Source organism: Salvelinus alpinus, chromosome 17, assembly GCF_045679555.1.
Source record: "Salvelinus alpinus chromosome 17, SLU_Salpinus.1, whole genome shotgun sequence".
NCBI lineage: Eukaryota > Metazoa > Chordata > Actinopteri > Salmoniformes > Salmonidae > Salvelinus > Salvelinus alpinus.
Window position 1 is genome coordinate 23,467,058 of NC_092102.1, and position 15,361 is coordinate 23,482,418.

Below are 15,361 nucleotides of genomic sequence, written 5' to 3' on the forward strand. Positions count from 1 at the left end.
CAACATTTGTATGTATCCAGTCACTAGATCTCTGACACAGGTGTTCTACTCTACATACAGTTCCTAGCACTTGAAATGTGGCAGTGGTATTGAAGTGCTTATATTACAGTAGTTCACTGTATTCACTAATTCCTATTAGACTGTATTCTTCCGCCAGGGAATGGGCACCGGAGTCAAATAATTTCAATTCAATGAGATCTGTGATATTACAAATCTACATCAGGATCATAATTGGCCCTACTGTATGGGGTAAACAGCTGTGACTGTGACCTATGAAGTGGCCTTAACATTGGACTGCTACTAGAGATCAGCAGTGAACATATTCAATCCATTCTATAGTACATTATATATTCACCATAGCTTAGTCCACTGTAGTTTCCAAAGCAAGCTTCAGAGAACTAATTATGTCAAATGTAACATTTGTAAGTGCTATGGGTTGTAAGGAGGGACATGTTGAAATGTAAATGGCACTAAAAAGAGCAACCATTACAAATGAAGAAATAAATAGTAGCTGATGCACTGGTGATTAATGTGAGTTCATAATCAGAGAAAAAGTATACAAACATATGGAATTGACATTTGTGAAAATGAAATATTAGACAATTAATATTAAAATTGTTTCAACAATATTGGAAATGTAAAACATTACATATCTAATGCAATGTGACAATAAATTCCCATATGCAATCAGGTTACACATAAGAATATTGAAATTAGGCAGGAGTGCACAATGCAGGAGGCAGTCTATACAGTGCATTGTTAATGCTGGAGCTAAAACAGCAGTTAGAGGCTTCTTTTCAGTTAGTTGTCACCAGTCATCACCACTTGTGTTCTCCTCTTCTGGCTGGCTGCTCAACAGCTTCATACAGGGTGGACAAACTGATAGACCAGTCTCTGGGACACATCAGGCTTGCGGATGATGCCCTTCTTGTAGTACTGTCGGATAGAGCGACTCAGCTTGTCGTAGTTCATAGCTGGACGGTTCTTTCTGAGGCCCCATAACCTGGCTACATGAGCCGAGTTTTCGATTTTGAAGATACCTGATGATTAAAGGAAAAATAAAATGCAAGAGATGGAACATTTCACTTTTTTCAGCAACCAATGGACAGTAAGCCCCAAATGTTGAATAACCCAAGTCAGTTCACATGGCCAAATGTTCTCACCCTTACAGTGTACATTTGAGCTTTAAAGCCCCCATCCAGTCTTTTTATTTGAGCTTTTAAATCATCACTATATTTCTAATAAATTACTGTGTGTGTCTATTTCATAAAAATAACCTTTTGCCATTGAAATGCTCAGTCTGATCCCGTGGGCGTGTTTATAGGAATTTAAATATATTTGCATACACCGCCCTGATTGGCGCATCGGACCGTCTTGAATCTAGAGCCTACCCCGCGTACCCTTTCAAAGTAGGAGGAATCATATGCAAAATAAAAGATGACTGGTCATTGGTCAGAATAATCAGATCAGATTGTGATGTCATGATCTGGGCCAAAAACTCTATCCCACCTGAACAGGCTGAAATTCCAGGCTAAAATGTACACCATACACCTGTCTGGACTCCCCCCTTTTTCCCTGCCCACTAACCTTTCTCCTTGTTGAGCCAGCGGATGCAGCGTCCATAGTTGTGTGGCTTGAGGAGCAGCTGTCTAAGGAACTGCCACAGGTGGATGGGCTGGCTTGAGCAGGATGAGTCAGCCTCTGGACACGTCTCCTCAGCACCATGTAACTTGGTATCTCCTGGTGTGCAACACTCCTTCATGCACGCAGCTGTGACAAAAACAACATTGAACAGGATTACGCATTTGTTATCTCAACATAAGACTAAGAAAATATCTGAAAACTACAGTACAATCTATTTAGTGAATGAGCCAAGTACTCCTTTGGCTTGTGGCTATAAAACATTAAATTATTTTCTATGGAATTACGCACACCATAAATAAAATATATGCCATATTATAATATAAGTGTATAAGTGTACATTAAGAACACCTGCTCTTTCCATGTCATAGACTGACCAGTTGAATCCAGGTGAAAGCTATGTCACTTGTTAAGTCCACTTCAATCAGTGTAGATAAAGGGGAGGAGACAGGTTAAATAAGTATTTTTAAGCCTTGATACAATTGAGACATGGATTGTGTATGTGTGCAACTCAGAGGGTGAATGGGCAAGACAAAAGATTTAAGTGTCTTTGAATGGGGTATGGTAGTAGGTGCCAGGTGCACCAGTTTGAGTGTGTCAAGAACTGCAATGCTGCTGAGTTTTTCACACTCAACAGTTTCCCATGTGTATCAGGAATGGCCCACCACCCAAAGGACATCCAGCCAACTTGACACAAGTGTGGGAAGCATTGGAGTCAACATGGGCCAGCATCCCTGTGGAATGTTTTCGACACCTTGTAGAGTCAATGCCCCAGTGAATTGAGCCTGTTCTGAGGGCAAAAGGGGGTGCAACTCAATATTAGGAAGGTGTTCCTAATGTTGTGTACGCTCAGTGTATATATACCACAGTCTGAATAACAGATCCGTTCAAGGTTGTCAGTTGCCCTACCTGATCTCCAGATGTCCAGGTGAGCAAACAGCAGGTCTCCACATTGCATTGAGCGCTGCCTGAAGTCCTCCTCTGTCATGGAGCACAGGTCCTTCCCACTGAGCTCCTGGAACACCTTTCCCACCTGGGGTAGTCTGTACAGGTGCTCTGTCCACAGCAGCCACTTCTGGACGTTCCCACAGTTCCACTCCATGGGTTCTGCAGAGGCGATGAGGTACATTGTACTGTATGCAATTTCTGAACTGATATTTGTCTTCCCTATGACAGGTAGTGAGTGAGCATGTGAAATGAGGCATGTGAAATTATGAATTGTCAACAGTGGCATTTGCACAGGGCGGAGAGGCCCCAGACACTTCTGTCATTGGGCTTAGCCCAGCGTCAGTGGTATTCAAGTTTCAAGTTTCAGAGTTTATTCAAGTTTTGAAGTTTATTCGCCACGTGCACAGAATACAATAGGTGTAAAACAGTACAGTAAAATCCTTACCTTGAGAGCTCTTTCCCAACAATGCAGTGATAATAATAATATATTATTAGCATAGAAGTCTTATTTATTAGCATAGAAGTCGCAATGTCGCATAAAAAAAGGGCACCCTACAGTAAATGGTGACCTTTACTGTTTTGTTTGCTTTCCTATAAGTAAGATCTGACAGTGGATAATGGGGTATTTCAACTGCGAGACTTTTCTCAGTGCTCTTTCATCCTTATTCTCTGTCATTCTACAGACAGTGACAGGTCACATGTTTAACTGTGGTGAACATGACAGACCCTGAGACTGATAGAGACATGAGGTCTATCCCTTTTGGAGACTATTCAGACCCCTTGACTTTTATAACATTTTGGTAAGTTACAGCCTTATTCTAAAATTGATTCAATCGTTTTTTTGATCTTTATTAATCTACCCACAATACTCAATAATGACAATGCAAAAACAGTTTAAAAAAAACACGGAAATATCACATTTACATAAGTATTCAGACCCTTTACTCAATACTTTGTTGAAGCACCTTTGGCAGCGATTACAGCCTCAAGTCTTCATGGGTATGACGCTACAAGCTTGGCACACCTGTATTTGGGGAGTTTCTCCCATTCTTCTCTGCAGATCCTCTCAATCTATGTCAGGTTGGATGGGGAGCGTTGCTGCACAGCTATTTTCAGGTTTCTCCAGAGATGTTCGATCAGGTTCAAGTCCGGGCTCTGGCTGGGCCACTCGAGGACATTCAGAGACTTGTCACAAAGCCACTACTGCGTTGTCTTGGCTGTGTGCTTAGGGTTGTTGTCCTGTTGGAAGGTGAACCTTCACACCAGTCTGAGGTCCTGAGTGCTCTGGAGTGGGTTTTATCAAGGATCTCTCTCCGTTCATCTTTGCCTCGATCCTGACTACTCTCCCAGTCCCTGCCACTGTAAAACATCCCCACAGCATGATGCTGCCACCACCATGCTTCACTGAAGCAATCGGGTTCTTGGTCACTTCTCTGACCAAGGCCCATCTCCCCCGATTGCTCAGTTTGGCGGCCAGCTCTGGGAAGAGTCTTGGTGGTTCCAAACTTCTTCCATTTTAGAATGATGGAGGCCACTGTGTTCTTGGGGACCTTCAATGCAGCATCATTTAATTGGTACACTTCCCCAGATATGTGCCTCGATACAATCCTGTCTCAGAGCTCTACAAACAATTCCTTTGACGTCATGGTTTTTGCTCTGACATGCACTGTCAACTGTGGGACCTTATATAGACAGGTGTGTGCCTTTCCAAATCATGTCCAATCAATTGATCTCATAGCGAAGGGTCTGAATACTCATGTAAAGAAGGTATTTCTGTTTTTTATTTTTAATACATTTGCAAAAAACTGTTTTCACTTTGTCATTATGGTGGTATTGTGTGTAGATTTCTGAGGATTACATTTTTTAAAATCCATTTTAGAATAAGGCTGTAACATAACAAAATGTGTAAAAAGTCAAGAGGTCTGAATACTTTCCGAAGGCACTGTATGAAACAGTAGCATAGTTTACTGCACAGTAATAACAGTAATAATAACCGTAATACCATGGTAACAATATGTTAACAAATTACAGGCACACAATAACTTCGTAGTTAAACAGTTTTCCTACCTGGGGTAATGTTGAGCAGCTTGCAGGCGGTCTCTATGTCCTTCATTACCTCTCCCAAGACAATGCTCTGGACCTGCTCTAGACAGCGTTCTTCCACCTGTCCCTCTAGCCCAGAGGGGACCTCCAATCCCAGGCCCACCCCCATGCCCTGGCTGTCGATGACAGGGCACTGCTCCAGGTGCTTACAGGGGGGCTCAGGGGGTGCTGCCTCTTTCTTCTTCAACAGCCACAAGCTGTCTTCAGTGAGGAGCATGTCAGAGCAGGGCAGGAACACCCCTTGCAGGCTGCGTTCAGAAGCGGTGTGTTTAGGCACACTTATCAGTCCACGGGGCGGCTTGGTGTCCTCCTCCTCCCAGGCCCTCAGGGCAGACACACTGTAGGGGTAGTCATTGAAACTCATCAGGGGAAGGGGCACTGTGCTCCCCACACGGTCACAGCCTGGACTCCCCATAGCTTCAACAGTGCTGGAGATCAGAAAGGAAGACTTTCATCAGGCATGTTATATAAAGGGATTTATACTGGATACAAAAAAAAAGATCCTTTCCGAAAGGTCTCAAAACAATAGCGAACTTGATGGCAAACTGTTCACATATCGACACAGCAAATGTCAGGTGTAAGAAAATGTTTGTTTTTTTATCATGTCAGGTGAAAAAAATCAACTGTCATCCATGAGTGACACTTTCTAATTACAATTTTCTAGTCACTTTGTTTGACTGGCTTATTTTCCTTTTCAATTCACATGGCAAGCTTTTCCCTCAGACAGTGCTGTCTTCATGCTTAATTGAAACCATATCCAAATGTCAAAATATTAAACAGTAGTAATCCTAAAGCAAACATGACATTTCATTAATGTTGTTTGTTCTGTTGGTACTTTCATTGAAAATTTGAATTAACCAATCTATTTTCATAAAAACAACACTTCATTATGTAGAGTAGCACGTTTGAGTATGGTGTGTACTGGCCATGCAGATTTTACGGGGATATGGCCTTTGCAGAAGTCAAGGCATTCATACTTCAAGCGCTTCGCGGAGCAGAAGTGAGGGACGTTGTCAAGGAAGTGAGTTTGTGTTCTACTGTCAACTAATCATGTCAGTGCGGAGCTATAAGGAGCTCTCTGCATTGTTACAAGATGTGGGAGGCGCACAGCGATGCAGTAAGGGGCTCAATTTGGCCTCTTCGTGCCTCCAGAGGCTCCGATTACGTCACATCCTCCACATGGAGCCTGAGACCACACTTACAGATCAAGCATAAATGGGCTTTACCCTAACGCTACAAGTGACAAATGACAGTTAGTTTGATAGTTGGTTCTGTGAGATTATACAACGGGTGCGTCGATTCCTGAATGCTGATTGGTTAAAAATGCATTCCAGATGGTGTCTATTCCACAAATTACCACTGGCTAAATCTATGATGTTAAAATGCCTATTTACTCTGTTCCATCTGACTGCGCAATCCACTGTCTCATCAGCCCAGGCAGGCAATTTATAAACTTGATCTCCACTATAAAAAGCATCTAGACATTATCTCACATTTCTTTTAGACTAACATTTAGTTAACAACAGCGGATATTTGTATAAACCTTACTGTCTGTCTCTCCGACATTTGCAACATTGTTGCAATATTCAACTTCGATCTCCAGCTGTCCCATAGTAATGAAAGTGTCTGGACCAGACAGACAGGCAGACAGCTTTTCTCAGACAGTCAAAATCATGAATCTGCTGGCATAATCTTTATGGATGTATGCAAATGTCAATAGAACACAGGTCAAACTAAACGAAATGAGGCCAGTTTGCAGTCTTTCCAGCTTTAGTTTGAAGTGATTGTGTTAGCTGTGTTGTTGGCTAGGTCCTCTGAACAACAGTGTCCTGAGGAGAGAGCACATTTTCTATGCCAGACGAAATCGCGCATCATTACCTCATTGTTATGGATGTATCCAAATAAATGTCACTCGAAAACAGCTTAAACAAACGCAAATGCAGCTACTTTGCTGTTATTCTGGCTGCACCGTTTGACGTGACTGTAAATTAGCCGTAGTTGCCCAGCTAGCAATAAGAACATTGACAATAGAACGAAGGACTGGGTCACGTCCATAGATACAGAACAAAAAGATTTAAGACCTTGTCGCGTCTCTGGCAACCGAACCGATAGAACAAACGACCAGCCGCCTTGGCTAGCAACCTTAGATTTGTGTCGGTACTATATATCTATATATCGTGGAAGGATGAAATAGTATGAATAAATTCATAAAAATAATGTTTTTAATTAAAATATGTAAATTGTTATTTACATTTTAGCAGACACTCTTATCCAGGGGAATTAGGGTTAAGTGCGTTGTTCAAGGACACATCAACAGATTTTTCACCTAGTCAGCTCTGGAAATTGAACCAGCAACCTTTCGGACACTGACCCAGCGCCCTTTACCGATAGGCTACCGTTATACAATAGTGATAATGCCTCGTCTCGGGCCTAACAACACCCGTGCCAATATATCCTCCAAACACCGGCTTCTCAGACATTATCACTTAAACATAAGGTAACAGACATCGTGTAATGTCAAGACTGTGTGCTAATGCATTAAATTAAACTACATGTGAGTATACTGACATCCAGTCTATCCATTATAATCACTGGTGATAATCTAGGGTGAAGTAAGTAGCATTGTCCCATTAAAAGCTAGAATCCTTAGTTGAAACAATAACAAAGTGTCACCTGCCCTCTGTTTTGGTTAAAAAAGAAACTGAGGGATGGGCCTGGAGGAATGTAACCACTTTCAAATTCATAGACAGAGCTATGGATGCAAGGACTGACCATCCATGATATCAAAATAACAATTTTAACCATGTTTTGAGGCTATACAGCACTTGTTTACCTTTAGATTGTTTACAAACATTTGATTAAAACAAGCTGATATTTTGGGTTCTGATGGGGTAAACTCATGAGACATTTCTAAGTTATATTCTTCAAGAATCAATGGGAATACAGTGCATTCGGAAAGTATTTAGACCCCTTGACTTTTTCCACATTTTGTTGTTACAGCCTTATTCTAAAATGGATGAAATACATTTTTGTCCTCATTAGTCTACACACAATACCCCATAATGACAAAGTGAAAACAGATTTTTAGAAATGTTTACAAATTTATAAAGAATTTAAAACAGAAATACCCTATTTACATAAGTATTCAAACCCTTTGCTATGAGACTTGAAATTCAGCTCAGGCGCATCCTGTTTCCATTGATCATCCTTGAGATGTTTCTACAACTTGACTGGAGTCCATCTGTGGTAAATTCAATTGATTGGACATGATTTGTAAAGTCACACACCTGTCTATATAAGGTCCCACAGTTGACAGTGCATGTCAGAGCAAAAACCAAGCCATGAGGTCAAAGGAATTGTCCTTAGAGCTCCGAGACAGGATTGTGTCAAGGCACAGATCTGGGGAAGGGTACCAAAACCTTCCAGAAGGACAACCATCTCTGCAGTACTCCACCAATCAGGCCTTTATGGTAGATTGGCCAGATGGAAGCCACTCCTCAGTAAAAGGCACATGACAGCCCACTTGGAGTTTGCCAAAAGGCACCTTAAGACTCTCAAACCATGAGAAACAAGATTCTCTGGTCTGATGAAACCAAGATTAAGTGTCACATCTGGAGAAAACCTGGAAGGTTCACCTTCCAACAGGACAACGACCCGATTGGACATCTCTGGAGAGACCTGAAAATAGCGTTGCATCGGCGCTCCCCATCCAACCTGATAGAGCTAGAGAGGATCTGCAGAGATGAATGAGAGAAACTCCCCAAATACAGGTGTGCCAAGCTCGTAGCGTCATACCAAAGACTCAAGGCTGTAATTGCTGCCAATGGTGCTTCAACAAAGTACTGAGTAAATGGTCTGAATACTTATGTAAATGTGATATTTCAGTTGTTTTTTTTTTATACATTTGCAAAACTTTCTAAAAAACAGTTTTTGTTTTGTCATTATGGAGTATTGTGTGTAGATTGATGAGGGGGAAAAACTATTTAATCCATTTTAGAATAAAGCTGTAACGTAACAAATGTGAAAAAAGTCAAGGGGTCTGAATACTTTCTGAAGGCACTGTATATCAGTTCTTTTCAATCACTTTGGCACATTTTTCAGATGTAAGTGGTGTATTTTCAAAACTACAAAACTCTAAACTAATTCACTTGTAATGTCCCCATTCTTATGTTCAGAACTCTTGATTAGAGTTCATAAAAATCAAATGGCATTGATAGACATGGTCGCCTGGTTCCTGGCTTCTAAGCAACTTTGCAGTATTCTTTTTTGTGTGTGTGTGTTATTTCTCACACTATATTCACAAGCATTTCTCTACACTCACAATAACATCTGCTAAATATGTGTATGCAACCAATAAATATGATGATTTGATTTTCGTTTAAATACCATGAGCACATTTTGTTTAGCCATCAATACATAAAATGTACATTTACATCATTTAGCAGACACTCTTATCCAGTGTGATTTACAGTAGTGAGTGCATGCATTTTTCATACTTTTTTTTAACTGGTCGCCTGTGGGAATCAAACCCACAACACTGGTGTAGCAAGCGCTGTGCTCTACCAACTGAGCCACACAGGACAAAATAATGATAGCCTCACCATTTACTAATTTTAACTACCTTTTAATCCAATAGCAAAAAATACAAGATACACATTTCTAAAAATTCAGATGATGAGTGGAATATATAATTCCAAATGGTAGCACATAGTGCCTCTTTTCACTTTGAAATATTGAAGCACACTGGCTGATGGAGGACGATGATGTAGTATTTACAGCCACATCCATATATGATTTGGTTTTACTTTCCAACATAAATGGATTTCAATTGATACATTTATCATGTAAAAATATTGAATTGTACAGTGTTCAGCACTTATTTTTTTTGTTGGTACTTTAACCCCTTTTTCCCCCAATTTCGTGATATCCAATTACAGTCTTGTCCCATTCGTCCTCTGAAACGCAACCCTGCCAAGCCGCACTGCTTCTTGACACACTGCTCGGTTAACTCAGAAGCCAGCCGCACCAATGTGTTGGAGGAAACACCATCCAACTGGCGACCGAAGTTAGCTTGCAGGCACCCGGCCCACCACAAGGAGTCGCTAGAGCGAGATGGGACAAGGAAATCCCGGCCGGCCAAACCCTTCTCTAACCAGGACGATGCTGGGCCAATTGTACGCTGCTTCATGGGTATCCCGGTCACTACCGGCTGTACCACAGCCTGGGATCGAACCCAGGATGTAGTGACGTCTCAAGCACTGCTATGTAGTTCCTTAGACCGCTGCTCCACTCGGGAGGAAATTGATATGCGATTTTGATTCAGCAGTTAGCAGTTTTGAGCAGATTGATAAAGTGATAGTTAAATGTATTGTCAACAAATGAAAAGAAAATCATATAAACATTTTAATATTGTATTTTGAAAGCAGATATGAACAGGTATCCAAATTGAAAGAATGATTTGGTGCACGGAGCAAGTGACTTTGAAGATTTGTTTGTCGTACTCAGTCAATTGAAAATGTGCTTAGAGTTTTGAAACATGAGCCATTTTGATGACCTGTTTAGATTTTTTTACTTAGATTTGTGAAAATTTACCACATACAGTACTTGAACCAAAATCATTGAAAAAAACTGTCATTAATATACAGTAAGTTCATTTATATAAATGTCCACAATGTCATGCAATACTGTATCCATGATAGCTGAATCAGCACTTATAGACTGAGGCCCTGGGGTGTTTGGCTGGTTGCTCAGGTACTGGTGGACACTGACAGGGTTAAGTTTTTTAGGTCACCAAAACGTATTTGAGGTTAATTGCAAAATGAAAGTATCTGCCCTCACAGCATATTAGACAAAAGGTGGACAATAAATAACCCAGCCCATATCAATGGTGTGAGTAACAGCTGAGGTGGAGGTGGCATTGTATCCTCTGACGTGCTGGTTTAACCGCAACAGCTCATAATACTGCCCTGGCCGTATTCACATAGTATAGAATGATCCAGCAAATAGGAGGGCTCAGATGAAAAACTGGACATACATTCAATATTGAGACTGTTGAGAAGTGCTGTGTCTCTGTGCACTAGAACCAGAATATACCAACCTATGTATGACTTGTGCTGTCTCTTGCTATTGACACTAAGGTGTATAAATGACAGTATAGTGCATTTGTGTGATAAAGTGGGAAATGCGTTTAGGTTTATATTACTATTTAGTGCTTGAGGGGTTTTGGCTGATTGCTTATCATTTCCAATACTAAGTGTAACATAATTGGTGAGTTATTACAGGGAAGTTAAAATAGCCGGAGGACCAAAAACTGTAAAATGGGGGCCTTCTATGGAAAATGAAATAGTTCAATAAAGGGAAAGTATTGTTTGAGTATAACACCATGTACAAATCATGAATATTTTAATAGTTTGAGAATTGAGATATATTAATTCTAATGAAGAAGGTAGTGTCTTACAATCACGCTCCATTTCTATGTTTTCCTGGTGGGTATGTGTGCGTGTGTGTGACTATAGTATACACGTGAAATAAATACTTCGTTAGAACAAAGCACTGGGTTCAAAAATACACCTTGATAGATAACAATGGCTAACGTGATATCAGAGGCATTCAGTCGATATGAAAGATATTTGGTCATGTATTACTCATTGCATTCCCCTACACATTAAACAAAGGGAGGGCTACTTTAAATTCACACCTATTTCTTTATCTAGATACTTTACTAGCATTAAAAAATAATTTCTCAGTGTGTGTGTGTGCGTGCATATGTGTGTGTGTCGTCTAAACCTCCAAACAGAATTCAGGCACACATTCATTAGAAGAGGGTGGTTAAACTCTCATTACACCTGTTGAACTGGTTTGGTGTCCCTTGGGGCCTGCTTAATAAAACTGAAAAACATTGCAGGTGTGTGATTAACCTGTGCGTACTAAAAAGCAGTTTGGTGCACTTTCCATGGATGCAAGGAAAAACAAAGAAATGTCAATGTATCAAAAGGAAACAGATCACATGAACTTTATATCCGAGGTGCATGAAAATTCCACAAGAAAGAGAATCACCTCTGATATTGCAAAAAAATCTGAGTGAATTTGTAATTGCAAAAAACAGTAACAGAGTGAAAAAGTGAATACACTGTTTCCTTCAAACATACTTCATCAGTGTCTTGATGACACTTTGTCCAGTACAACTGTGACCCCTTCTGTAAAGAGTGGCACGGTAGATACAACACTCCAACAGTCCACTGCTACAGTGTAAATCCCTGTCTGAAAGTCTTCCTATCAAACTGATTCCATAGTATGTTATCCTCAAAAATATAACTCATAGTAATCATACTGATCATCATCTCCACCATCCCCACCTTGCATAGTTCAAGACAGTCTACCACTTCATTCTAAAAAAAATCCACCTCAATATCTGTCCCAAACCCAGGCGTGTCCGTAGACATACCTTGTCAGAGGAGCAGGCTGCTGATGGTGTTTGAGCTGGTAGACTGTCACTCTGGATATCTGTCTTCACGTCTGTCAATGGACTTCTTGTACAGGTGCTGAAGAGTTCCACAGTGAGTCACAATGCAGATGGGCAGAAGCTCAAGTCCCAAGCTCCTCTGGTGGTGGATGAGTTTAATATGTAGGCTCTCTTCTAGTGGTCTTCTCTGGTTGGCTGTTTCAGTCGTCAGGTTGTAACAGATGATTGTGGCCCTCAGGTCATGAGGCAGTGATGTGTCAGAGAGAGAGAGGGTGATTAGGCAGGATACCTGGAGCCGTGTCTCAAACACTATCAGGTGGTCGGAGTGCTTTCTTCTGCTCTGACAGTTGAGAGAGAATCCTCAGCTGGCTTGCTTGGTGGGGTGTGAGGCGAGGTTGTTGGTCATCATGGCCAGTCAGCCTTATCTGTGATAAAGTTCTCACTATACTGACAAATTCATGCCAGAGGGTGTGCGCGTAGGAATGCTTGCTTCAATGTGACTTCAGGTCATATTTATAAGGAGCTATTTTCACCTAGGTAAACAGTATGATGAATGTGGTTCTACCTAGCTACAGGTGTATGAGCAACTCCGTGACTACATCTGTAACTTCCCGCCCCTCTTAAGAAGTGTGGCAGTTAACTCTTTGCTGTCAGCAATGGCTTCTCATTGTAAAAAGGATGAGTTTCCTAAATGTGTTCCCTTCAGTATTTTCATGTAATCTATACAATGTTTGTGATTTGTGAATAAAACAACATCCCATTGGCGTGAGAGAATTTTCAAAGATTTCTTATCACCCAAAGATTTACATAATGAACCAGGCTGCATTGTGTAAGCCAGGTAACACCACATTTGCCTACCAAATGAGAAATTCCAAGCTTTCTACTTTTTGTGATTTTAAGTGAAGTTGATTTTTTTTAAAGGGAGAGAGTCGCACACTCTCTATATACAGTCGGGTCCGAAATTATTACCCTTGATAAAGATGAGCAAAAATGACTGTATAAAATACATTATTCAAATACTGAGCTATATCATCTGCTAAAAACCAAGGGAAATTATATTATTTTATACTAATGCAATTGCTCAGAGAAAGTAATTTAAAAAATCTCAAAAAGGTAGGGGTCAAAATTATTGACACCCATGTTTTCAATACCTCACCTTGGAAGGATAACGGCACTGAGCCTTTTTCTGAAATGTTGAATGAGTTGAAGAACACATTGGGAGGGATCTTAGACCATTCCTCCATACAGAACCCTTCAAGATCCTTGATATCCTTCCTCTATGCTAGTGGACTGCCCTCTTCAGTTCAAACCACATATTTTCCATGGTTTTGAAGTCCGTAGACTCAAACATTTTGATTTTGTGGCCAATTAACAATTTCTTTGTGGATTTTGTTGTGTGCTTGGGTTTATTGTCTTGCTGGAAGATCCACTAGGGGCAAAATTTTAGCCTTCTGGCATAGGCAACCAGATTTTTGGCTAAAATATCCTGGTACTGGGTTCATGATGCCGTTGACTAAGGGCCCCAGCCCCAGTGGAAGCATAACAGCCCCATAACATTAAATATCCACCACCATATTTTACAGTAGGTATGGGGTTCTTTTCTGCTCATGCATTTTGACTACAAACCGACCACTGGTGTGCATTGCCAAAGGGCTCTATTTTCATGTCATCAAACAAATGTACTTTGATTGGAACCGGTGCTTTGGTCAAATGACACTAAATTCTACAAATTTTGCCATGGGTCAAAGAGAACAATTTGCAGTTTTATAGCTAATCTCATGCTCTTCTACACATTTTGCAATGAGGCTGAGACAAAATGTTGCTGTTTTAGAAGTAGACTCAGCTAAATCACGTTGCAACGAGCAGCACCGCAGATATTGAGATGAGCAGATGCAAGACTTTGCTCTCACACAGTCACACACAGTATCTGCGCATGCAGACTGGTACAGGACCAAAACAGGGGAGAAGTTAAGTTGTTACTTTTTTTTTTGTGGCCTGCTGGAGGTCATTTTGCAGGGCTCTGGCAGTGCTCCTCCTTGCACAAAGGCGGAGGTAGCGGTCCTGCTGCTGGGTTGTTGCCCTCCTACGGCCTCCTCCGCGTCTCCTGATGTACTGGCCTGTCTCCTGGTAGCGCCTCCATGCTCTGGACACTACGCTGACAGACACAGCAAACCTTCTTGCCACAGCTCGCATTGATGTGCCATCCTGGATGAGCTGCACTACCTGAGCCACTTGTGTGGGTTGTAGACTCCGTCTCATGCTACCACTAGAGTGAGAGCACCGCCAGCATTCAAAAGTGACCAAAACATCAGCCAGGAAGCATAGGAACTGAGAAGTGGTCTGTGGTCACCACCTGCAGAACCACTCCTTTATTGGGGGTGTCATGCTAATTGCCTATAATTTCCACCTTTTGTCTATTCCATTTGCACAACAGCATGTGAAATTTATTGTCAATCAGTGTTGCTTCCTAAGTGGACAGTTTGATTTCACAGAAGTGTGATTGACTTGGAGTTACATTGTGTTGTTTAAGTGTTCCCTTTATTTTTTTGAGCAGTGTAGTTGTTGCATAAGTATTCAGCCCATTTGTTTAGGCAAACCTACATTAGTTCAGGAGTAAAGTGTGGCTTAACAAATCACATAATAAGTTACATGGACTCACTCTGTGTGAAATAATAGGGGTTTACATTATATTTTAATGAATAACCGTTCCTCTGTCCCCCATACATACAACATCTGTAAGGTCAGTCAGTCAAGCATTGAATTTCAAGCTAAGATTCAACTGCAAAGACCAGGGAGCTTTTCAAAATCTCATAAAGAAGGGCAGTAATTGGTAAATGGGTAACAATAACAAATCAGACATTGCATATCTATTTAAGCGTGGTGAAATTAATAATTAAGCTGTGGATTATATATTAAACCATCCAGACACATCAAAGATACAGTCGTCCTTTTGAACTGAGCTGCAGGACAGGAATTAAATGTTACCATGAGGTCAACAAGAAAGGTGGAGGTGTACACTACAAGTCAAAAGTTTTAGAACACCTACTCATTCAAGGGTTTTTCTTTATTTTTACTAATAGTGAAGACATCAAAACTATGAAATAACACATGGAATCATGTAGTAACCAAAAAAGTGTTAAACAAATCAAAATATATTTTATATTTGAGATTCTTCAAATAGCCACCCTTTGCCTTGATGACAGCTTT

At 40.8% G+C, this 15,361-nt stretch overlaps 1 protein-coding gene across 1 annotated transcript; it reads right to left on the reverse strand.

Annotated features, from left to right (window-relative positions):
• Window positions 1–520: 520 nt before the first annotated feature.
• Window positions 521–12,647, reverse strand: LOC139542548 (SAM pointed domain-containing Ets transcription factor-like). The gene is made up of 5 exons (XM_071348118.1): window positions 12,137–12,647; window positions 4,657–5,120; window positions 2,551–2,748; window positions 1,588–1,770; window positions 521–1,040 (listed from the first exon to the last, which is right to left on the reverse strand). The coding sequence occupies exons 2-5, from the start codon at window positions 5,105–5,107 to the stop codon at window positions 862–864; spliced, it is 1,011 nt and encodes a 336-aa protein (XP_071204219.1). The 5' UTR covers window positions 5,108–5,120; window positions 12,137–12,647; the 3' UTR covers window positions 521–861.
• Window positions 12,648–15,361: the final 2,714 nt, after the last annotated feature.

Excerpts from the sequence above, each read along its gene's own strand:
- LOC139542548 (XM_071348118.1), bottom strand. The coding sequence starts at position 5,107 with ATGGGGAGTCCAGGCTGTGACCGTGTGGGGAGCACAGTGCCCCTTCCC. Across the intron at positions 1,771-2,550 it reads CCTGGACATCTGGAGATCAG|CTGCGTGCATGAAGGAGTGT; the intron begins GTAGGGCAACTG and ends TTTTTGTCACAG. Across the intron at positions 1,041-1,587 it reads CTGGCTCAACAAGGAGAAAG|GTATCTTCAAAATCGAAAAC; the intron begins GTTAGTGGGCAG and ends TTTAATCATCAG.